Source organism: Protomyctophum parallelum (genome assembly GCF_964188405.1).
Source record: "Protomyctophum parallelum genome assembly, chromosome: 4".
Lineage (NCBI taxonomy): Eukaryota > Metazoa > Chordata > Actinopteri > Myctophiformes > Myctophidae > Protomyctophum > Protomyctophum parallelum.
Genome location: NC_139700.1, coordinates 3,026,286 through 3,051,888, shown reverse-complemented (window position 1 = coordinate 3,051,888; position 25,603 = coordinate 3,026,286). Strand labels below are relative to the sequence as shown.

Here is a 25,603-nt window from a genome sequence, read left to right as displayed (position 1 = left end):
AAAACTTAAATTTGAAAACCTGTGAAACGGGACCTTCTGCATAATGAGTACTTTTTACTTTCATGATAGAGAATGTGGGGGAGAAGTAATTGCTCACAGACACTTGGGGCCCATAGACCAGAGCCAAGGGGTGCACTGGAGACCTTCGGTTTCCCAGGCGGCCTCTTTACCCATTCACCATTTTGATCATTCCACATGTGGCAGTGTCAATTCTATTCACCCCTATACTGTAGTTAACTTGTTTCTCAAACCCATTAATGTTAAAAGTCCATAGACTTGGCTGCCACATGATGTAATGAAAGCCAAATGTCGGAGGGAATAGCACCCCTCAAAAACTAGGGTGCCAAAATAATTCTAATAGTGTGGATCAACATGGGAACAGTGTGGCCCCCAATGTGCATCTGAGACTTCATGTCGCCAGCCACTGATGGTGTCATCTATATGGACTATATCTCTGCTGTCAGGAAACTCCAATGTTCATTTTTCAGGAAATGTTAATTATACATTTTTCAGGAAATTAAGAACCTTCATTTTGAAAACAAAGCAATACTGCCTCATCAAAGTTGGTGTGACTTTATATATAGTCAATGAGGAGAGGTGGTGGAGTTAGTTGCTTTAGTAGACATTTTGAGGGTCCAATGGAGTTGTGGTTTTGTCCAAAGCACTTTTTACTACTTTCCAGTGGTTCAATATTGGTCCCCCATATTTTCAACATGTTTGGTGGAATAATGCAGAGAACGCAGAGACAAGGTAAGAATGTAGTTCATCAGTTTGGAGTCGCCCTGAAAGAGAATAGAACAATAGAATGGGAATGGGATCCAGAAAAATGTCATTTGTGAAGTGTGAAGGTTATGGTGGTTAAAAAAGGTTCACTGAAAAATTGCTCAAGTTGTAAAGGAGGTTTCCAGATCCAAGAACAACAGATCATACCAGGCATGATTCAGACCCTACATAGTGTTTGAAGTTAACATTGACAAAGGAATGAGTATTCTCCAGCTCTTTAGTAGGCCTAAACTAAAACAGAAATTATGTCCAACTCTGCTTGGGAGTGATATGCATGTATAGGCTAATAATACATTGTATGTATCTAAGACTAGGTGGCAACAATGTTCTATTTAAAGAGAAGGTATGGGGAATGGGGATTGTGTTGTTTTTAGTTGATGTAGCCTATACTTGGGGTCATGTTTCATGTCCATGTCCCTCAGCTGCAAACATATTCTATTTCTATGTTCTCACTAGAGCAGTGGTTTTCAACCAGTGGTCCAGGGACCACTTGAGGAGATAAAAAGTGTTTTCTCTTCATAGCCAAAATATTGCAATAGAATAATTAACTGTTCACTGTTGAAGTAATACTATAGGAATATAATATATCTAACTACATTGTTTCTATAAAATATGAATATGAAGTATGCAAAGGTACATTTTAGATTAATTGTAAGCAGTGTACACATTCAGCCCAGTTACTTCAAGTTCATGTCACAGTACCTGGATCGCTGTATGGCGTGCCATCCTGAGGATATGTGAGTAGTATATGTTAACTATTTTATGTCAGTCTTTGGACAAATAAATAACAGAGGTTGAATGATGAAGGTTAATATTGGGGGAAGAGGTCATACGTCATATTCTTGGCATCTGATGGCATCCGATATACAAGCTTGTGCATCAGATGTACATTCATATTGTTATATGGTTTGAGGTGTGTGTGTGCGGCCCCAGTGATAGGTGAGGTAGGAGTGGTCGGCCTGGTTGGAGGTGGGTGAGTGGTTGGCATGGGTGGCACAGGGTGGAGTTGACAGTGGTTGGTGAGTGGTGATTGGTTGTCTTCTGCTTGGTCAAACCTCAGTTGTTCCAACTCCATTTCTGATCGAGTTGATTAGCGGTATACTGTGGTTACTTTGCGCCAAAAACCGTCCCAGCCAACACGCCACTTTTGATGCGTATGAAAATAAAACAGCAAATTGTGCCTGATTTGCTGGGACCAGATTACATACATGACCATATTTCTTACGTCATCATTGAGAGCTAGTCATACATATACTATATATATAATCTGTAAAATAAAATAGCAAATTGTGCCTGATTTGCTGGGACCAGAGTACAGTTATTATAAGTAACATCCTGCAAATTGGTACACACTACAGTATCTCTAGTCATGTGATCTAGATGGATCTGTCCAATTTCATATTCCATTAATATTGCTGGCCCGCAAATAACCTACTGTACCTGACCAGAAAATTGGAGTATTATCCAGATTTTTTTTTAATGTTCTGAAACAAGCATCACAGAACAGAACAGTTTTTTAAAGCCAATTCCTACTGTCGATCGGATTATACTAAGATCTCCTAGTGCTCATTTAGTGTTCATTTTATTGTACCTGTATTTCCTTTATCTCAAAAACATTTTGTAACAAAAAGTTGCTACATAAATAAAGTTTATAAAAGTACTACTAACTACACAACAGGAGTGTTGGTTTAACTGTTGGTTGGTTTAAGAGAAAATAATTAGTTTTACATGCATGTTAACTGTCTGAGCATGGCAGAAAGCCATCTGGCTTCTTAGTTAGAGTGGGTGACAATATTATCACACGAAAAGTTGAAATTACCTACCTAGGAGGCAAATCTTTCCGGTGATAAAATGGCCATCATCAACGTAATCAAAAATGTCAACCAAAGAACAAGATTCCTGTGCGGGATCTCCTCACTGGTCAACAAAAACACCTTAAAGACCCTAGAGCCCTTGTAGGCTACAAGGTTTCTTCGACTATGCATGCACCTCTTGGTACCACAGCCAGGTTCTCACCACAGCACCTCAAAGGCCCTTAAAACAAGGCTACAGGGCCTGGTCCGTGGCTCAGCAGTCAAGGCACTTTGGCCGGTAGTCAGAGTCTGGCAGTGTGCCGTGGGTTCGACTCCCGATCCCGACGGCCTTTACTGCATGTCACCCCCCCATCTCTCTCCCCCATTTCCTGTCAGCCTACTGTCTGTCCCTCTATAAAAAATAAATAAATAAAGGCGAAAGCCGCAAAAAAACTGGCCAGGTTACTACTTGGCCTTACTCCCTGAACCCACCTCACCCCTGCCCATTTTGACAGGCTGGAATGGCTTAGGACGACAGAATACAGCATCTTGCAATGGGTCTGGATTACAAGATTCGCTACACCACGAAGATACCCAACCCATGTACCTGTCTAAATACTTCCTTAATGTCAACGAAGTCCACACTGACAACACCAGAGGGAGTTCAACAAATAGGAGCCACAGGCCCAAAATTGGACAGGATCTGTGATGTCATGCTGTACTTTTTATTTGTGTTTTTTCTATTCATTTGGTCATTAAGGTCCACAGAATGAGAGGCCCGCTGGAAACATTGCGAAAAAAGGTTATGGACATTTTTGTATACCACACCATAGACAACCAATATATGGCAACCCTTTTCATGTCAGGGTCCATTATTTATTTGGCATTTGAGTCATTAGATTTAGCCTCCCAGACCCAAAACATAGAATGTTTTGTTGTCATCAGATTTGATTTTGTCCACAATTACATGCTGAATTGATGTCGGTAGTGGTAGGCCTACCATAGGAGAGATAACAGTCGTTGATCAATATAACAATTATTCTTGTAAATTAAGTAGGCCTAATGCAGATCTAATAGTGGTCCGTTTGGTCAACTCTCCATAATTTAGCTCTGCAGGGACCACCTGGAACCCCCTCAAGGACCACTGGTTGAAAACCACTGGTATAGAAATATTAGTTTTACCATTGCTATACCTAGTTTGAGCCAATAGAGGTCTCTGCTAGACCATAGGTCTATCCATAGGTTAGACGTTTTGCATAATAACTTGACACTTTTGGTTTTGCTCAAGCCAGGACAACTAGACTGCACGGTCTGCACCAACACAATATCTCATTTTCTACCGACATGAAGTTTAGCTATTTAGTTTCTTATTTGATATTGGCCCCTTGTAATTAGAATCGCTGCAAGATACCCCATGGAGTGTTGGACACATTCAAGAGCATACGTTATTATTTGTATTTGCAATTAAGCAATTAACTAGTCTAGAGGAGGACTAAGTTTAGTAGTGAATCTAGTGATTCATTTGTGTGTGTGTGTCGCGAGCATGGACTCGTGCATTAGCACTGTGAGCGCGCCGTGGCGATGACGGTCGCCATTTTATTTTGAAAATCAAACAGAGCTGTGTAGGCAGAGCGACCCTTGTTTTTTCCTCAAGTTTAGTGAAGTGATCACGAAGGGATGAACATCTAAATCACCTTCTTGGAAGACATGGTGAGTCGTGTCCGCACACATCCAAGCAGAATGGACGATATAGTTCTTCCATTGTAATTCAGAAGCAGCTGTGCAGCAATGAGGCCGTTAGCCCACCGGGCAGTGGAGGGACACGTCTATGTGCTGGGAGGGAAATGTCATTTATTCCGTCGTATCGGCTAAGATGTTAGGATAATAAATATTTCTGCGAGTGTGTGGAGACTTGTTCTAGTTTTCTACGCACATGCCGAGCGATGAAACGCAGCTGTGCGTTGTGCGCAACCCGAAGGTCTCTCGACCTCTTAATGTTAGATGGTTGTAATATAGTTTTGACACACAGTCCCGTTAGCCGTTGTTGCATACAATAGTCGGGGCTCACGGAAGATGACTAACGTTAGCTGCTAAGTGCTAAGCTAGATGCTAAGCGCAATGCTCGCGGCCGTGGCCGAGGTTCATGGCCTCGTTTGTAACGTTACCGATGACCCGACCGACCGACTGACCAGTTGGCCAGCATATAACTATTTCCATCTACCACTAATTCAATGAAACGGGTGACTAGTGAGCGGTTTTCAACCGCACTGTATTTAACTGTCCTCGATAACAAGTGAACGACATGCTAACATTAATGTGCGACTGTGTGTTTGCTAGCGTTTTTGTCGGTGGCCAGCCAGCCCATGGAGATCTGGACGATGTGTGGTCACCCGTCATGTTATTGTGATTATTGTTATTATTATTTATCCCATAATAACAGAGATACTGTGTGGTTATAGTGACAGCTGTAAGTAACACATGTATGGTGTTGGCATTCAATTCAATTCAAGTGTTGACAACATGTTGTTTTGTTAGCATGTTCATGACCTCCTCGGCTAACGTTAACTCGCGCCGTGTTTATCCATTCATTCATTGTGAATTCCTCCCTGTCAAAGCGTTAGGTGGTTGAGATACGATGGGATACTGAACTCGTCTCTTATGCTGGACCTGTCTCTGTGTGTGATGTGTTCGGTGCAAACATGAATGACACGGCTCCATGTCGGGGGTCCGTTCCGCAATGTGCTCATATAGCTGTCGGTTTTTCAGCTCTAGCTCTGGCACCATTTAGCTGGCTCTTTGTCTAAGCTAACAAACAATCAGCATATTTGTTCTCCAATCGCTCCAACTATAACCAGCAAGAGCAGACGTGACTGTGATGGTGCTCATCGTTGGTGTTTCTCTGTGTGTAAACACTTAACAAAGTTAACACCGTCCGTTATTTGACAGATTTGTTGGTGGCTTTGCTTTTGCGTGTAAAGTGCCTTGTTGTCTTGTGGTACAGCCGAGGCCACTGGCACTGAAAAAGTACTTCTGATTTGACAATTATCTGAATGAGCTATTCTGTCTCTGTTAACTATGATGCTAGAACCATGTTCTACTGAAAACAGCGTATTAATTATACGCGAAAAAATGAATAAATAATGAATAGCCCGCTGGGTCGGGCAAGGCCTCAAAGCCTGTCACATTATCCACTATCCAATTAGATACTTTTTCTGTCACTTAATAATTGTCTAACGCTTGCACAGATTATAAAATGTATATATATTATACAATTAGGTTTAAGTAAATTGTCAAATTCACATTTTAAGCTTTTAATGTATTATTGTACTGTTATTACACATAACCCATTTCTGTTATGTAAGTTGGCCAGAGCCTGCTTTCATTTCAGTCCTCTATGTGAATTGAGTACACAGGATGACAATGGAAATAAGCCCTCAGGGCTTTTTGTGTTATGCTTTTTAGCACCATTGTATAATCATACCACTGTACTATTTACAAAGGGTTAATTATAATAAGTAGTTCATACCAGTTTGGGGGTTTGAAATACCCAATCCCTAACTCACTCTCCCCTTCTCTCTATCCCCCCAAGAGTATAGCAGAGTTTGGGTTGTGTGGTGTGTACATGTACATGTACATACATTGCATTTGTATTGCTGAACACCCCTGTCTCCTTTTTCTCTCTCTGCTCCCCTCTCTCTAGTCGTCCGTCCCCCCGTCTCTCCCTCCCTCTATCTGCCACTTGTATATAACGTGTCACCTGTGGCACACCTGTTATGTTTTGCCAGACCTGTGCTGTTTTGTTACAGCACGCAATATGTGCAGATGATGCTGTCCTCAAAATGTAACGACCCAATTAACTAAAATGATGTGATTCTCAGCCAATCACAGCGCCAAAATACAATATTTCAGTGCCATACATGGTAATATTTATGCGCCAATTCCGCCCTCAATTTATATATCATTTTTATGTTACAGATGCTGAACTTGATGGTGAACTGAGGGACTCTACCTGCACCAGGAGCCGCCGAGAGTTTACACTCATCTGGACTTTTATATTTTTTACACCTTTGGGGGGGGGGGGGCGAAAGTAACCTATCACTGAAGTGACCTAAAGGGGAATAATGGTGATTTTGCGCCGGGCACGGCCGCCTGCTTCCGCCCCAACCAGCAATGAATCTTGACTCGCTCTCGCTGGCTTTGTCTCAAATCAGCTACCTGGTGGACAATTTAACAAAGAAAAACTACAGAGCCAGCCAGCAGGAAATACAGCATGTGAGTTGCGATAATGACATATTATGGCCAAATCGATATGATCTTTTTTTGTATATGTTCAGTTCTTGGATGCCATGTGTGTGACATGTTGTACACACTGTGTTTTCAGATTGTGAATCGTCACGGTCCTGAGGCAGACAGGCATCTACTACGCTGTCTCTTCTCCCATGTGGATTTTAGTGGCGATGGTAAAAGCAGTGGCAAGGACTTTCATCAGGTAAGATTAGGAACAAAATCATTGAAGGCGATATGGAAAATGTATCACAATTATTTTTCATGTTGGTTTTATGGTTATTTTTCAAGTTCTGTATCACAATATCTCTGAAAAGGCATATCGTGGAGACATTGTATCGTCAATATTTATCACCATATCTCCCACCCCTACTTAGGAACAATTGTCTTGCAATCCGTATGTATTTTTCTTCCAATGGAGAGGTAATTGCAACTGAATAATGTAATGCCTGGGTTTCTAACCTGTCTCTCCCTTATGGGAGACCACACATCTGTCACTCACCACTGCCAGAGGAAATCAGCACGTGGGCTTATTATCTAAAGGCTGGGCAACTTCCCCCTACCTGACACCAGGCTCTAAATGTCTCTAATTAAGGATTGCAGCTTTAAATGTTGTTGGAAGATTATTAGATTATATTTTTGGGGATTCCCCCTAACTTCTCATAATGACAAATTATGTCGGTACAGTCATTTCGCATGCAATGACGATGATGTAAAAAAAGTGTACAGTATATGCCCGGTGACATGGAACGGCACATTTTAAGACATTAAATGTATTTGTTTTGCGAGCCCAATTTTGTGTTTGAAAATTGGCAAAAGTGTTAGTTTATGGATGATTGTCCCGATGTTTCTTTTTTGTAACTTACCATTTTTTATTTTGTTTTTTTCACTCCCTTACTCTACCCTATATTCTCATTTTTCATCTTGCCCAAGACACAGTTTCTGATCCAGGAGTGTGTGTCGCTGATCTCAAAGCCAAATTTTATCTCTACTCTCTGCTACGCCATCGACAACCCATTGCACTACCAGAAGGTAAGAGCCAGTGGAATATATAAAAAAAATATGTTTGTGCAATGAAATTCACTTTCACACCTCTCTTTGTAACAAGTAGGATAAACAAACCTTAATGTGCATTTGAATGTATGAATGACAATTCACACTTCTTGTATTGATAAAATAATTTATTTACATGAATCTCATCTTTCAGAGTTTAAAGCCGTCGGCACACTTATTTACTCAGTTGAGTAAAGTTCTTAAGCTCAGCAAGGTCCAAGAGGTAAGGCAGCTTTATTGTTATCATTTTGAAAGAGAAACATTCAACGATTAAGAACAATCTAATATATAGTAATTTTATTCCCCCCCACAGGTGATATTCGGCCTTGCTTTGCTGAATTCTTACAGCGGAGACCTGCGAGGTTTTGGTAAGTAATCAAAAGATGTTTGTTGGGTAATTTACCACAAATCAATTACCACAAAAATACAAATGCAGACCTGCTCAAGACACCAAATTTTGATAAAACGTCTGAAATGTTGTGTGTTCTGTTCTCTAGCGGCGCAATTTATAAAGCAGAAGCTCCCGGATCTACTGCGGTCGTACGTGGACGCAGATCTTGGAGGGAGCCAGGAAGGTGGCTTCCAGGACATTGCGATCGAGGTCCTGCACCTGCTCCTCTCCCATCTAATCTTTGGCCAGAAGGGAGCTAGCGGTGTGGGCCAAGAGCAGATCGACGCCTTCCTCAAGACACTGTGCAGAGGTACGCTTTAATATTGTGGGGACCATCTGGGGCAGACATATGGCGGTTGTCGCATTGTGGAGTAACTGAAACTGTGCTGAATATATGCTGTGCCAAGTTTGCTCATAGAATGTGCTCGTTGTGCTTCAGATTTTCCCCAGGAGCGCTGTCCTGTGGTGCTTGCACCACTTTTGTACCCTGAAAAACGGGACATTCTGATGGACAGGATCCTTCCAGACTCGGGAGAGTTAGCTAAAACCATGATGGAGAGTTCTCTTGCAGAGTTCATGCAAGAAGTTGGCTATGGCTTCTGTGCAAGGTGAATATTATTTTTCAATAACTAGCTTATTCTAGCATGTTCTCCCCGTGTCCCCTAGGGTAGCTACCCTCACAAAAAACATGCGGTAATCCTGGTCTCTAAACTGCCTCCCCTTGGCCAGCCGGGGCGCCTGATGGAGGGGAAAGGAACTGGTTGGAATAACGTGTTCCTTCCACGTGCTACGTCCGGCCGGGGAAACTCCCCCCTGTCCGGAGCAACTTGGACACTCATGCATGAAGGAAGCATGAGTTCAAGTCCGTTGCTCTCCCCAGGTTGGCGGAGGGTGTGTAGAGCCCAGGATCACATTAGATAATTGACACAGGGGTGAAAAATGGGTTACAAAATTGTGGGATAAAAATAAATAAATGGAGCTAATTCGTAGTGAATTCCTTGTATGATTGTCCTAGCCTCTGTTCAGTAGAGTACAACTGCTACATTTTAGCAATAAAGTAGCTGATTCATTTTGGGTGGTGTATCATTTTCACCCAATAACAATTCTGGTGTCAAATATAACCTTGGTATATCTGAAATAGTAGAGTCCGCGATTGGCTCTGAGAGGCCGCAATCTGATTCCACTAAAATCCCAGAAAGCTTGTCTGAGCTGAAGATACTGTTTGACTATGGTAACAACATGACTGTATCTTGAATACCAAATTCTGACAGAGCTGTGTGTGTGTTTGTCTTCTAGTCTCGATGAGTGCCGAAACATAATCCTCCAGTATGGGGTGAGAGAGGTGACCGCCAGCCAGGTGGCCAGGGTTCTGGGCATGATGGCCCGCACACACTCTGGACTGGCTGATGGCATCCCACTACAGGTGAGCTGCTACCACTGCAGTGAATTGTTAACCCTGGTGTCCCTATTGTGTGCATGTCATTATAAGTGAAACTCTTCAAGATGCCATGAGCTTGGCCCAGGCCGTAGCGTAACGGTCTGGGCACCGGACTGGTGTACCAGTCGCGGTGTGCCGCGGGTGCGACTCCCGGACCCGACACGGCCTTTACCGCATGTCATCCCCCCATCTCTCTCCCGTTTCCTGTCAGCCTACTTTCTATCCCTTAAAAAATCAATAAAGGCGTAAGCCGCAAAACAATATCTTAAAAAAAAAAAAAAAGATGCCATGAGCTTGCAGATCAGCTATTTTCACCAATTTAATCCAATCAGCACAGACGACTCATTTATCAGTGGTGGTCTAATTATTTAGTTTTATCACTTCCAATTTCCCTGTTAGTTAATTCCAATGAATGATTTCCAAAATGACTTTGGACCAACCCTCCCTTGAATAGTTGAATGCATTCTTGTATCTGAAAATAAAAGTCCACATTTGACTCAAATGCCACAGATTGTCTTCCATAAATGTGAGTTAAATCGTGGCAAATTGAATGTGTTTAAACGTTTCCGTCCATGTTCTTCCACAGTCCATCTCTGCTCCAGGAAGTGGTATCTGGAGTGATGGGAAGGACAAGATCGACAGCTCGCAGGCACACACCTGGAACGTTGAAGTTCTCATTGATGTGGTTAAAGAAGTGGTGAGTTGGTGCTTTCATTTTCATTGGAGATTTTAGATCGGTCTCTTCGCTAAACCCCACCCCAAAAGCAATTGTCCAATGCCAATCCAAATAGTTTAGCAACCGTTGCTAAGCTGGGCAAGCTTCCGTCACCTCATAGCTGTTGGATGTTATTTTGCATGTGTTGTTGAACACATACAGCTTACACGACTCACCCACCTAGGTGATGGCAATAATTACTAAGCCTAGTCTAATACTAAGTGCTAGTCTTACCTGTTCATTACATGAAAACAAACTCCAGGCGGTCGTTAAGTTGATTTAGTTGGATACTGTTTCTCCCTCTAACATTTCCTCCTACTTCTAGTTCATGTAAATAATGTCATGCATATTGTTCTAGTGCATAGCCTACTGCAGGCCTTGTTGATTAAATGTGTCTCAGAGCGAATCTTTCTGATGTCACTGTACTGAAATGCAGTACACTCTTATATGTAAATAAATAGATAACTTAATCAATGAACATGATAAACTGTATGTATACTATCACACGTTATGTAAAAAATAAATAAATCACTTGAGAGCCTTTTTTTGCAGTAATCGTAATCGTGAGACCGCCAGCCCCTGGAGGTGGAGTGTTCACTGCCCAGTACGTCGGACAACATTTTAACATTTCCCTCCCTGAATGATAAGGCTCCCTTTCCTTCTCTTCTTCCTATAGAACCCCAATCTGAACTTCAAGGAGGTGACTTACGAGTTGGACCACCCTGGTTTCATGATCCGCGACAGCAAGGGTCTAAAGATGGTGGTCTGCGGGATCCAGCGGGGGCTGGGCATGGAGGTCTTCCCTGTTGACCTCATTTATCGGCCATGGAAACATGCCGAAGGGCAGGTAAATAAATGACTCACTGGCACCACCTTTACATGTAGAAAGGCAGGTAAATGACTCACTGGCACCACCTTTACATGTAGAAAGCCTGGTTCTCTCCACCAGGCCGAAGGCATGGGGAGAGAGTATGTTTTGCAGTCCGCCCGCGTGTGTCCATCAGTCCGTTACCAGCTAATCTCCGGCACCATTGGACCGATCCACGCCAAATTTTGCACACACTAGATGCCAACGATGAACCTCTGCCCCAAAATTTCCTGAACGGCCTGTTCTAGCGCCACCAGGAGGCCGACTTCTAACTGACACGAAATGTGATTTATTCATTATGATCTGTTTGGAAAGTAGACCTCCTTCTTTTAGCTGCCTCCTTCCAATAAAAGCCCAGTATCAGAATCAGTTATATAAACCCGGATTAATAATTGAGGATTTACGGTAATACGTTTGTTTTTTCAGTTGCAGATATATTGTGATATATCGTTGATGAAATCTCTTGCAATATATCGACTAGGCATAAGAGACATCAAAGGCATAAGAACAAATGGCACCCTTTTCACATTGGCCTATTATAGCTCCACCAGGAGGCCACAACCTGACCTACCCTGATGGAGACCTGTGCCCCGAGGGGCACTTTTTCTAGTTTCTAGACTGCACTAGTCACTCTGGAAATGTGAATTAGACAAGCTCACAATGCGTGAACGTATGGTTGAATAAAACTGTGACTGTAGCTGTAGATGCCTATTTAAGGTGAAGTTTAGTTTCTTCATCGAAAATTATTTCTATAATCCAAAATTAATGTAATTTGATTTTCTTTTTTCTTTCTGTTTGCTTCTCCCAGCTGTCATTCATCCAGCACTCCCTGATGAGCCCAGAAGTGTTTTGTTTTGCGGACTACCCCTGCCATACGGTGGCCATCGATATACTCAAGGCCCCACCAGAAGACGACAACAGGGAGATTGCCACCTGGTACAGCTCGCATAGACCATAAACACACACACACACACGCAATTGTTACGGACTGTTCTGAAGCCTAGGGGGCAACCTGCCTGCAAAATGTATGGATAGCAACACCGCTCATAAAAGAGTATTTATTTTAATACTCAAAAACAAATAAATACAAAGTGGCTTAAGTGCATGACGGATAAACGGGACTAAACTAACACTCCTTCCAGAAGGGAGTAAAATGAAGTAAACGGAACGAAAATGCAAACTAACGAAATTAGGCAGACATGACGAAAATAACGGCGCGTAAATGACAGGTTGGAGGGAAGACCAACGCTAAGCGGTGTTTCCTCGTCGAAGCGCTGACAGAGATTGAGCGATGTCCAAGCCAGGCCCTCCTCAAGAATGCAACACATTAGGGACACATCACTCATCATCTGCAGGGACGACAGAAGCAACAAACGCTACCAGGCATAATAGTCGCCCTATACCCAGTACAGCTAAGCAAGCCTACTAATAAATATATATAGATGTACAGTATAGCATTAGCTCTATATATATTTATTACTACTAATCGAACATAATAAATACAGCCAACGGCTGTTGCACAATATAGCATTAGCTGTTTTTGACCCATTTAGACCCGAGGCCAGATTTTTACAAAATGTCGGTTTTCTGAAAAACCTGTTTCTATGACCGTAGTTCTCATATTTTATGTAAAACTAGAAGCAAAGATTTGAGTTAAAAACGTTCGCTCTGAAAGAATATCTATTCAAAGATTGGCAAAGATTTCACGATTTTTCTACAAGCTCGTGGCGTGGCAAAAGTGGAGCATTCGAGCTTAATTTCCCTCCATTCGCAGGAAGAGCCTGGACCTGGTGGAGAGCCTGCTGCGGCTGTCCGAGGTGGGGCAGTACGAGCAGGTGAAGCAGCTGTTCAGCTTTCCCATCAAGCATTGTCCGGACATGCTGGTGCTGGCGCTGCTGCAGATCTCCACCTCCTGGCACACGCTCCGCCACGAGCTCATCTCCACCCTCATGCCCATCTTCCTGGGCAACCACCCAAACTCTGCCATCATCCTGCACTATGCCTGGCACGGACAGGTGAGTGACGACGTTAACCCTGCTGCTGCTTTTATCAAAAGACACGTACACACAGGGACACACAGCTGCGTAACGGAGCGGAGGCACCGCTTAAAAAGAGAGAATGGAAGAAAAGAAAGGGATCCGATTCCGAGCACTCAAAATGTGGCGGAGAGGAAGTGACGATGATGTTTATTCCATAAAAGCCGATGTGTTTTGATCTCTCACTGTGTTCATCAGGGCAAGAACATCAGTTCTCGCTCAGATCTCTTTTCTTTTTCAAAATCTATATATTGCTGTTGATCCTAGAAGCACCATACATTTTTAATCTCCTGTGAACATCCGTTTGGCCTCTGTGTTTGTCTCCGCTATCTGATGTTTTTCCATGTGGTGTCTTGTTATTTTGCCGTTTTGTTTTTTGAGATCAATTGTATGTGCCTGTTTTTACTATTCTGTTGTATGTTGCTTGTCTTTGTTTTTATTCTCTTATCTGCATGTAAAGCACTTCGTGAGTTTTCTCTGTGAGAATTGCTATATAAATAAAATGTGCTTACTTTCTATAGTTGAGACAGTGTTTGAGCCCACAGGTTGTTTCTGACCTTGGCTTTTCAGCTCAGCATGGTTTTTTGTGTTGCCTCTCCGTCTCTAAAACGTAGCCGTTGTGTTTCTAGGGCCAGTCCCCATCCATTCGCCAGCTAATCATGCACTCAATGGCCGAGTGGTACATGAGAGGCGAGCAGTACGACCAGGCCAAGCTGTCGCGCATCTTGGACGTGGCCCAGGACTTGAAGGTACGTACTCAGGTACCTACTGATAAATCCTAGCAATACAGCATCTCAGTATGTTTTACTCAGTATGAAGGGAAAAACAAATTTTATGGGAGGGGGGGTAACTTTCAGTGAAATTTGCTGTTTTGGATCTAATGTCATGTAAGTGACTTGTGCTGATCTGACATAATGTATTTTATTTAGTTTGGGGGTTAGGAGCGTACTGAAAGAGTGATGCATGTGGTTCTACTGTCGGCATGCATCTGAAGAAGTGGAGCCAACAAGCCTCCCACGTCCAAATGCAAATAAAAAAAACTAAATTGACCAGATCTATACCAGGTCCATATGTTCACATAACCTCTAAAGACCTCAGACACCTGTTCCGTTCAAGAGTTTACTTTACATTTTTTAAGTTAGCACATATATATCCTATAGCACTGTTGGAAAACTGCAAGATAATTAAAAAAAATACATCACTCGTCACTCACTCAGAGTAACAGATGGTAACATTTGCTAGCTCATGTTACAACATTGTTACATTTCCAACAGTGTGAACTAACTATAAAGTCAGCTAACTTAAAAAAATTATGTTAATGCTTACTTTCAGAATGAGAGAGAATTACGTATATAATTGAAGCAGGGATCAAGTTGGAGCTGGTTGTGGCTGAAATTTAACTTTTTTTTAATGTGCTAATGAATAAAACCTAAATTGGAGGTCAAAATTGAGGTTAAAGGACAAGAACATACAGTATGTATCGGATCTGATTCAGTGATCCATTTTAACAGTGACACTAAAATTGTTGGTAAGGCTCAATCGATCACACGAACCGGTCGCAAACGTACCGTTTGTGGGGTCGAGATGCACGACTTGAGCGTTCCAAAGGGACTGCAGTGCTCAAGGCCTGCTGTCCTCTCGCACGTGTGTTTATAGCAGCCGCAACTGGCTGCGAGTCATGGGTGCGTTGCTGAAGAAACTGTACCAAGCACATAGTTCTACTGCCCTACAAAGCCAGAGTGCAGTAACTACGTTTTTGGACACGCCCACTTATTTGTGTATCCCAAAGGCCAAATTAGCCTTCATGATTTTTTGGGGGGGATAAACGATTACCTCAAGAACATATTGACAATTAGTGTAATATCACTTTATTTGCCGATATCTCATTTGGCTGAACAGTTTTAACCCATTTTGGGGCGGGAACCCCTTTTGGTGTTAGCATTATGTTATGCTTTAGCTATTGAAAAATCAAAGAACGACTGACATAGAAACATAGCTTTTTCAGAAAACTGTCAGGATGTAGAAGACATTTTTTAGAATCTGATCTCGGGTCAGAATGGGTTAAACCCATTAACGCCCCCCCCCCCCCCCCTCAATAGTTACTGCACGTTGGTTTTGTAGGGCAGTATACATTAGTTCATGTAATTGTGATATAACACAAATTGTTTGGGTTAATCCTGAAACTCTGGCGGGCAACTTGAATAATGGCAGCTTCGGTCTAAGTCATTGTTCTCTGTTTGTTCTCCAGTCCCTATCCATGCTGCTGAATGGTACTCCTTTTGCCTTTGTTATTGACCTTGCTGCACTTGCCTCTCGCCGTGAATACCTCAAACTTGACAAATGGCTGACTGACAAAATTAGAGAGCATGGGGTGAGTCTTTGACTATACGACAATGGTTTCTTTCCAGTAGTGTTATGAAAATATCCAGGGCCTATTTATGTGTACTATGGCGTTCTCAAGTATATTCTTTTAAAATACATTTTGTGGAAATTACTGTGTGTTAATTAGATTTTTCGAGTTCCATGAGAGCCGTCTTGTGTTTGCGTGTCAAACTGCAATATCTTTGTTCCAGGAGCCCTTTATCCAAGCCTGCGTGACGTTCCTAAAGAGGCGTTGCCCCTCCATCATGGGGGGCCTGGCCCCCGACAAGGACCAGCCTAAAAGCGCCCAGTTGCCCCCTGAGACGTTGGCCACAATGCTGGCCTGCTTGCAGTCTTGTGCGGGGTAAGAAAAAGACATCTAGTTTGATATGGTTGCTTTTGTTATTGTTGTTGGGTTTTTACTTGTAACTGTCGATTGAGTATAGAATATTATGGTCTCGTATATTAACCAAAATATACTAAACAAACACTCGAGAGTCTTGACGCAAACGATATCTGTTTTAATATGCCAAGAGGTCTCTGTCAGTGCATGAGATGTCCCATAGATTATTTCAACCCGACAGTCACAAAACCCGGGACGTCTGGGTTGACATTAAAGTATAATTTGGCTTCAACTGAGACGGCTGGTTTTTTTTTGTTTGTTCTAGGAGCGTTTCCCAAGAGTTATCGGAGACCATCCTGACCATGGTCGCAAACTGCAGCAACGTAATGAACAAAGCCCGACAGCCCCCACCAGGGGTGATGCCAAAGGGTCGCGCTCCCAGTACCAGCAGCCTGGACGCCATCTCTCCTGTACAGGTATCGCTTCGTTTCACCTCCTGGGTGGAGGGTACATACCTACCGTCTGGCTACTGCATATAAAACCTGGGTTGTTCCTGACCCCAAATCAAACACGAAAGCATTGTCTGAAATACGTGCCAAAGCAATTGACATCGGCAGCATAGGGGAGGCATCCATTGGTTAGAAATTTGCAGGGCAGAAGATATGCACGTGTGCTGCCAGTGATTTGAGATTACCGCTCATAAAGAATATATAGAAATCCGAACAAAACCTACACACTTGGTCGCCTGGCAACCTTTGGCCATTCATACGTTGGCGAAGAGCATGATCAAACTTTATCAATGAAAACCCTTAACCCATTCTGACCGGGCACCCATTTTGGTGTCGGCATCATGTCGTGCTTTAGCTATTTAAAAATAGCAGATCTACAAGCTCATATCGCGCCACCGAGTGGCACGATACGAGCTTGTAGGTCTGCTATTTTTGAAAAATCGAAGAACGACTGACATTTTTTAGAATCTGATCTCATGTCAGAATGGGTTAATCAGACCTGTGTGTGTCCGGCGGAAACCTCGTCTGAATCTGATCTCTGGTCAGAATGGGTTAAATGTTGTATACTCGCCAAATGGCAGTCAACCGTTGGATTTCAATTGACGAGTATACTCGTCAATGGCAGTGTTAAAAAAAAAAAAAAAGGAATGGCTTTGGACATGCAAGGTTTGCACCCGACAGCACTCGATTAGTTTTCCGTGTCTCCCTGCTGCAGATGGGCGACCCTCTGTCGGCCATGGGTTCTCTGAACCTAGGTGGCACGGCCACGTCTCACACCCAGAGCATGCAGGGCTTCCCCTCCTCCTTGAGCTCGGCCTTCAGCAACCCTCAGTCCCCTGCCAAGGCCTTCCCGCCGCTCTCCAACCCCAACCCCAGCACACCGTTTGGGGATCGCATCGGAAGCCTGTCGTCGCAGCTTCCCGGTATGGACTCTGGTACTTATGCTTTTTGTTCTTTTTTTCTCCTACCAAAATACACTCTGTTCAATATAGTGAAGTGTTCTCTTTTCAGGTTTGTTTCGACCCCAAACTTGAAGGGAACGGGAACAGTCAGACTTTGTTCTTTGTTCTGACAAACTGCAATAAAGCTTCACAGGTTCTATTGACATGCTATTGATGAACACGAAACAGGCTTTTATAGATCTTAAATGGCAATAATATTCATATTGCTTTTCCATGTTTTTTATCTTTAAAACCTAGTCTTGATTTATATTAGTTTATTTGGTGCCACTACAACTATTTGTTGCTTATTAAAAATAAAATAAAAAAGAATGTGTAGCAGCGGCTAGCACCGCTCAAAAAAACAAACACTCAAGTGAAATAAATAGTTTCTAATAAATATTCATTTCTATTATGAATTTTAACGTTTGAAGAAGTAATTTACGGTACTAAACGCCCTTTTGCTGTGATTTCAGGTCCTCTGGGTTCGGGCATCGGCTCTGGTATTGGTTCTAGTCTGGGGATGCCGGCAGTGAGCAGCGACCCGTTCGGCACGAGGAAGATGAGCACGCCGGGCCTGAACCCTCCCACCTTTCAGCAGAGTAAGATGGCGGCCTGTAAGTGGCGGCAGTGGTGTGACTGAGAGCCCCGCCCTGCGCTGCTCAACGCTGTATTTCCTCTCCCAATTATTATTTCTAGATCAATTTCTCAGTGCCAGGTTTTTGATACAGGACAAATCTTCTCAAAATGTGACAGACTTTCTGTCACTGACGACCTCTTGGACATCGATGAGGCTATCCGTCTTAAGAAATGCCTGACATTTTGTACTACATTTTGACGAGACAATGCACAGCATTTCTAACCTGTTTAAAATGGAGGAGGAAATACAGATCAGTCCTCCATTCTGTGTCTGCTTCTGAGGACAGCCCCACTTGAGTGTGCTTTTGCCATCAACAAGAACTCTGACTCGATCTGTTGGAATTCTTTTGATGTCTTTTATGTTGCTTTGAGGTTTTACCCATATCCTTTTTTTGTTTTGTTTTTTAACAGTTTTTCTGAATTCGTTAGTTAGCATGCTTTATTAGTGTTCAGAATGTTCCAGAGGACTAAGAGCTCCTTTCTCCCCCCTTAGCGGACCTCTCTCAGGTGTGGCCAGAGGCAAACCAGCACTTTAGTAAGGAGATAGACGATGAAGCTAACAGTTATTTCCAACGCATCTACAACCACCCACCACACCCCACCATGTCTGTGGATGAGGTAGGTACCCAGCTTTGAATTTGTACAACATGGCAGACATTATTGCCAGAAGCCTGATGGCCTTCGGAGCATAAACATTTGTGTTTAAAAAGTGATTAAACATGTTCTTCTGTGTATAATCGAAACATTTACACATTCACTAGCTTTCCCACTTTAACAGGCACACAAATCACGCATTGATGAATGTTCCAATTTTTCAGGACACTTTCATACTTTTAGTAAAATGTGCTCTGCAGAATCTGCACACACCAAATCAAAGCGTTTAGCTTCTAAACACGTGTGGAGGACAGTTCTTGCTCCGGACGCCGTTCTGACCAATTTTAACCCATTCTGACCTGAGATCAGATTAAAAAAATGTCTATTACATCCTGACAGTTTAATTATTAACCCATTCTGACCTGAGATCAGATTAAAAGAATGTCAGTCGTTCTTCGATTTTTCAAAAATAGCAGACCTACAAGCTCGTATCGCGCCACTCGGTGGCGCGATATGAGCTTGTAGATCTGCTATTTTTCAATATCTAAAGCATAATATGATGCCAACACCAAAATGGGTGCCCGGTCAGAATGGGTTAAAACCCGCTCAGTGCTCAATTAAAAATGCTCCCGCTCCGCTCCACGAGGGCGCAGAGTTGCGACGCTCATCGCTGTCACTCGCTTGATCCAATCCAATCAAACAAACGGCAGTCCGTAGTACTACTTCATCACTTTGTTCTTGGAGGTTTGATGCTCATGGAATCTTTATTGCAGATTGACCAACCAATTAACTTGACCCACGACTTCTCCTTTTTCCCCCTCTTCAACCCCTCTTTCCTCACGAAGGTGCTTGAGATGCTGCAGAGGTTCAAGGACTCGACCATCAAGCGAGAGCGGGAGGTGTTCAACTGCATGCTGCGCAACCTGTTTGAGGAGTACCGCTTCTTCCCCCAGTACCCGGACAAGGAGCTCCACATCACCGCCTGCCTGTTTGGAGGCATCATCGAGAAGGGCCTGGTCACGTACATGGCCCTGGGCCTGGCCCTCCGCTACGTCCTCGAAGCCTTACGGAAACCTTTCGGGTCCAAAATGTATTATTTTGGCATTGCTGCTCTAGATAGATTTAAGAACAGACTAAAGGACTATCCCCAGTACTGTCAACACTTGGCCTCCATCGGTCACTTCTTGCAATTTCCCCATCATTTACAAGAGGTAAACAGGTTTCCTTAATTTACGTCAGTTTTTATTATGTGCACATGTCACAAATAGCCTAATCTAGATGTTGCAGACTTGGTATTTAAAAATAAATAAATATGGTAATCTTGAATTGTCCAATAGGCATGCATGGCCAGTGTTGATGTGGTTATTGTCCACCCTGAGCTCTGTCCCAGCCTTTGGCACGGAGCAGGGAATCCTACTCCTAGATAAATAAATCTCTCGCTCTGCAATTCCCATATCCTGTGCGTGCAGTATATCGAGTACGGCCAGCAGTCACGGGACCCCCCGGTGAAGATGCAGGGCTCCATCACCACCCCCGGCAGCCTGGCGCTGGCCCAGGTCCAGGCCCAGTCCCAGCAGCCCGGCGTGCTGCCCAAGGCCCCGCAGCAAGGTCCCCCCAGCACCCTGGTCACCACCACTACCACGGCCCCCCCCACCGTCGCCAAGACCACCACCATCACCAGGCCCACGCCCACCACCTTCAAGAAAGATGTGCCGGTAAGTGATGTATACGATTATCAAGTATCTTTTTCTTTTTTAAATAATAAGAAATTAGTGTGAACTGAACTCTTTTGAGTGTTAAAATGTAACGCATGACTCTGGGTTACAAATTAACGCTAAGGATTTTTCTGCGTTACAATGTAGGCATTTAGAAATCACTCGTGTCCAGAGTGACTTACAACAGGGGTCGCGACCCACCGGGGGTTGCAAATTTATTTTGGGGGTCCCCAAATTATATATATATAAAAAAGAAAACGGCAGGGTAAATGGTCCACATAAATAGTGAAAGGGCTACAAAGTAAGTAGTTAGTCATCAGATAGCCTGGTAAACAAACATCAAACCTAACATCTGAAAAACATACTTGAGATCTGCATCTGTGGACAGCATAGTATATATCTGTAGAAACATCTTGTTTAAACAACATCTCACAAGTAACCAACATACATCTGCATGGCATTACTAACGGTGATGAAATTAAATGAGTGCTACAGTAGGTCGTGAGTTTTCAGAAAGATGGTCCTAAATGCCATTTTAACCTGCCCACAGTGCACAAGATGTTCGAGGCACAACCCCATGCATGGGCACTTAAAGGACAACTTTAGTTTTTTTTCAACCAAGGTTCATGTTTTAGTTTGTTATTAGATAAAGTAAAAGATGAGTGTTAATCTTTTTTTCAATTGCTGCTTTCTTTCGTTTTAGGGATTTTAGCTGTTTTTGACAGGGGGGCGGGGGCATTCGAGCATGGGTCTAAATATGTCTTTTTTAACACAATTTTATGGTGATTTCTTTTTTTATGGTTTACTATAGTCCTAATAAACGTCAGGAAATTACATCTGGCCACAGAAGATCACAGGATCTATTGAATGTGAAGGTAGCCTACTGGGGGAAGGCTTATACTGTATGTATACAGTAGGCTCAATATGTTTGTCACATTCAATAGATCCTGTGATCTTTTGTGGCCAGATGTAATTTCCTGGCGTTTATTAGGACTATAGTAAACCATAAAAAAATAAATCACCATAAAATTGTGTTAAAAAATACATATTTAGCCCCATGCTCGAATGCCCCCGCCCCCCTGTCAAAAACTGCTAAAATCCCTAAAACGAAAGAAAGCAGCAAATGAAAGAAAATTAACACTCACCTTTTAGTTTCTCTAATAACAACCTACAACATGAACCTTGGTTGAAAAAAACTAAAGTTGTCCTTTAAACTAGAAACTTGTCAAAATGATATTGGCTGCTGCGGCTGGTAGAGAAACCTCATTGTCCTGTGCTTGCAGCCCTCCATCAACACGACCAACATTGACACCCTGCTCGTGGCCACAGACCAGAACGAAAGGATCGTGGAGCCTCCGGAGAACGTCCAGGAGAAGATCGCCTTCATCTTCAACAATCTCTCTCAGTCCAACATGACACAGAAGGTGAAGGATCATGGGAGGAGATGTTTTATTGTTTTTTGTTGCTGCTTTCAATGTTTCGATCTCAGTGGATCTTTCCATCTCGGGGAAATTCCTGATGAAGATCTGCTGAGATTTGAAACGTTAAACGACAATAAAAGAAAAGTGGTGCCCGAGTATTAACATTCCTGGAGAAAGATGGCAAACGTGGGCTAACGTTAGCATTGGCGCTTTTGCTTCATGCATTTTAGCTAGCGAAAAACGGAAGTGCCTCATAGTAAGAGCTCCCTGTATCCGCCTGGCGCCCAAGCGTTAACATGACATCTTGATATTGATTTGAAGTCACCCAGCCTCATTACAAAAACACAACCTCTATTTTGCCAGGTTGAAGAACTAAAGGAAACTGTGAAGGATGAATTCATGCCCTGGGTATCTCAGTACCTGGTGATGAAGCGTGTCAGCATTGAGCCCAACTTTCACAGTCTCTACTCCAACTTCCTGGACACACTGAAGAACCCAGAGTTTGTCAAAGCGGTCCTTGCCGAGACGTACAGGAACATCAAGGTAAAACATTGCTGTCTTCATTTGGAAAAGTCTTCCGGGAAGGGTTTACGTGCCTGGGTAGAAAGATTGCTCTGACAAGAAGTGTCATTTGAAAGCCTCCCATCGCAAAACGAACCCTTTCTTCTCCTTTGCCTAATCTCTGGTTTAGGTTTTATTGACCTCAGACAAGGCAGCTGCCAATTTCTCTGATCGCTCCCTGCTGAAAAACCTGGGCCACTGGCTTGGCATGATCACGCTGGCCAAGAACAAACCTATCCTGTACACGGTAAGCAGCTTCACTACCTACTTACATACTAGGACTGAGCAATTAACCTAAAGTGTCCGATATTTAGTAGTACCAATAACCAAATTGTAAACGAGAATCAATATTTATTTTTTATATATTATTTATTGTATTTTGTATCAATAAATTGACATAAAAAATGTGAATAGATTTGTTTTATGCTGGACTAAATGGATTGAACCTCTTAACTCTGTATTGTACTTCGTTGTACAGTGGTGGTGTACAGGAATTGCACAGATTGTAGATCTGCTATTTTCACAATAGAAATGTTCATTAATCGTAATCAAGGCACACGTTTAAAATAATCGTGATGTTGATTTGGAGTCACATCGGCCAGCCCTAATACAGACTACTGATTTATGTTTGTGTACACACTTGGATAGATGATCCTTGAGTTGTAACTTTTCATCAATCTGTTGACCTTCCTTCAGGACCTGGAGGTGAAGTCTCTCCTGCTGGAGGCCTACCTGAAAGGCCAACAGGAGCTGCTGTATGTGGTTCCCTTTGTGGCCAAAGTCCTGGAGTCCAGTTTGCGTAGCATGGTGAATCTCAAATCTAACTACTCCCATGTCCATTCTTTTTTTTGTTTTGTTTTAAGGACATGCAAAGCATGAGTGTTGTATAGTTCTTAAAGGAGAATTCCATACTAAAAGGCTTTCTTACCTTTCTTTGTAGTTGTTACATCCCCACCAAAGAGGTCCAGGTGTTATTTTGTGCAAAAGCTCCTTATCGGCTATTTCCCCTACCATAAGCCCTAAATGAATTGCATTGAATTGAATGGGAATTGAATGGGGCTATGGGGTGTTGTGCTAATTCGCTTATTTCCATCGCTCAAAATTATAATTTCTTTGTATATATCCTCTCTTCATAATGTAAATAATATCCCAAACGGCACACTTTACTACTTCTTTCGATGGAAATAAGCGAACTAGCATAACACCCCATAGCCCCATTCAATTCCCATTCAATGCAATTCATTGAGGGCTTATGGTAGGGGAAATAGCCAATAAGGAGTTTTTGCACAAAAAAACACCTGGACCTCTTTGGTGGGGACGTAACAACTACAAAGAAAGGTAAGAAAGATAAGAAAGCATTCTAGCATGGAATTCTCCTTTAACTAAATCCCAATTCACATTATCTTGGTTGTTGTTTATTAATAGTCGTCAGTGTACTGTAATGGGATGTCTTTGTGCCCTGCGCGGTAGATCTTCAGGCCCCAGAACCCCTGGACCATGGCCATCATGAATGTTCTGGCTGAGTTGCATCAGGAGCACGACCTCAAGGTAAGGAAGTGCCAGCGTTGCTGCTGCTCTAATGCCTACTACTGGAAATTAATGTGTCCAAATGTGGCAGTAAACATCTTTTTTGTGCATTTCTGTAGAAGTAAGAAAGGAAAGAAGGGGTTGGGGGGAGGAGATCAAACAAAACAGACTAAATATGTACATATTTACGTGGTGCCTGAGATAAGACATGGACATTTGCAGATGTATGTTGTGCATACGTTTGAACATTAGTTAAGGTGCTAGAAAAAGCAGAAACGAAACACGTACATGGGATTAGGTGCAAAATGTCAGTGCGCAACAACTGCATAATCCACATGAAGTAGACTGACACACTATAGACTAAAATATATTTTATTCTGTCTATCTACAAATATAAAATATTTATCCTAATAATTGGGTGTCTTGTTTTCAACCCTGCTGATTAACCTCGTTTGTCCAATTCCCTACAGTTGAACTTGAAGTTTGAAATTGAAGTTCTGTGTAAGAACCTCTCTCTGGACATCAACGACCTGAAACCTGGCAACCTGCTGAAGGACAAGGACAAGCTGAAGAGCCTGGAGGAGCAGCTGTCCGCGCCAAAGAAAGAGGTGATGAAGCCTCCAGAAGAGATGCTGCCCATCGTTCCCACAGGTGAGTCTACAGGAGCCACTAATCTCCCAACGACAATGCCAATCGGCATCATATTTCCTGTGCAGCAGACAAAAGACCTCAATTCTCCTATTTGTTATTCCGTCAACAGCTTTTTAGTATTGGCAGAACAATTGTAATGGGATAACCGCTGTGCCCCAAATATGAACCGGATCTTGACGTTTACAGCAGAGTCCACAGAGAGAAAGGGACAAACAATTTGTCATTACTGCATCAGAGCATTTAACTCTACTTGTAACATAATGCAATTATTTAATCATGCAAGTATATCTGCCATGGTCTTTTGAAATGCAACTGAAATGTGAATCTACTGTATCTATCTCATAGCCATGACCCTTTTCCTCCTCTAGAAAGAACTAATGTTGACACACCGTTGTCGTTTTGTATCAACGTATGGGGTTAACGGGGAGGCTGGAAATTCAGCTGTGGCACGGTGGCTGTTATGGGAAATCCTGCTTTATGCTGTGATCTGTTATGTTGCGATGTCTGGCATAAATCCATGTATGTTCTTGCTAATTTCAGTTTTTATTACCTCTTACCTATTTTTGTCTGCCTGTGACCAACATGTCAAAAAGGAGTTTATGACATTTGCATTTTGCAGTGAACAATCTTGCTTCCAAGAGCAAGAAACTATTGATTTGTCACGCTTTGTCCTCTTGCACTAACCTGACTCCGCCGCAGATTGAGGCAATATTGAGTTCACAAGTTCCCTCCTGCCTTGATCTGGTCTCTCTCAAGCAGTAACGATGAACCCGAAGCAGCGGGACAAAAATATGATATCTCCATAATAACTTTGAGTTGTAGTCCTGTTGGGTTGTTTACATTTGCACTGTGGCACAGCTACAATACGTCACCAGTCTCGGGTTGACCCCGCCTCTAGCGGCCGGATATCGCTCCGATCAGCAGGTGTTCGGAGTGCATCGTCTCTGCCCGAGAGAGACCAGATGGGAGCAGGAGGAGGAACT

The 25,603-nt window shown here is 42.8% G+C and overlaps 1 protein-coding gene across 6 annotated transcripts in view; it reads left to right on the top strand.

The window, feature by feature from the left end:
* Positions 1–4,121: 4,121 nt before the first annotated feature.
* LOC310857597 (CCR4-NOT transcription complex subunit 1) overlaps positions 4,122–25,603 on the top strand; it is a 42,586-nt gene continuing 21,104 nt past the window's right edge. Inside the window, exons 1-28 of one of the 6 annotated variants that reach the window (XM_083763326.1) lie at positions 4,122–4,286; positions 6,552–6,848; positions 6,958–7,065; positions 7,794–7,892; positions 8,068–8,136; positions 8,227–8,281; positions 8,411–8,614; positions 8,744–8,912; positions 9,601–9,727; positions 10,329–10,439; positions 11,134–11,304; positions 12,134–12,261; positions 13,100–13,340; positions 13,991–14,110; positions 15,610–15,732; positions 15,935–16,086; positions 16,391–16,541; positions 17,290–17,497; positions 17,989–18,129; positions 18,645–18,769; positions 19,591–19,956; positions 20,215–20,460; positions 21,744–21,884; positions 22,245–22,424; positions 22,573–22,689; positions 23,139–23,249; positions 23,913–23,990; positions 24,440–24,620. In XM_083763326.1, coding sequence (XP_083619452.1) covers positions 6,747–6,848; positions 6,958–7,065; positions 7,794–7,892; positions 8,068–8,136; positions 8,227–8,281; positions 8,411–8,614; positions 8,744–8,912; positions 9,601–9,727; positions 10,329–10,439; positions 11,134–11,304; positions 12,134–12,261; positions 13,100–13,340; positions 13,991–14,110; positions 15,610–15,732; positions 15,935–16,086; positions 16,391–16,541; positions 17,290–17,497; positions 17,989–18,129; positions 18,645–18,769; positions 19,591–19,956; positions 20,215–20,460; positions 21,744–21,884; positions 22,245–22,424; positions 22,573–22,689; positions 23,139–23,249; positions 23,913–23,990; positions 24,440–24,620 — 4,024 coding nt within the window. In that variant the 5' untranslated portion in view covers positions 4,122–4,286; positions 6,552–6,746. Of the gene's footprint in view, positions 4,287–6,551; positions 6,849–6,957; positions 7,066–7,793; positions 7,893–8,067; positions 8,137–8,226; positions 8,282–8,410; positions 8,615–8,743; positions 8,913–9,600; positions 9,728–10,328; positions 10,440–11,133; positions 11,305–12,133; positions 12,262–13,099; positions 13,341–13,990; positions 14,123–15,609; positions 15,733–15,934; positions 16,087–16,390; positions 16,542–17,289; positions 17,510–17,988; positions 18,130–18,644; positions 18,770–19,590; positions 19,957–20,214; positions 20,461–21,743; positions 21,885–22,244; positions 22,425–22,572; positions 22,690–23,138; positions 23,250–23,912; positions 23,991–24,439; positions 24,621–25,603 lie in introns of all 6 variants that reach the window. The other 5 variants (XM_083763325.1, XM_083763327.1, XM_083763328.1 and 2 more) reach the window with 5 other exon arrangements.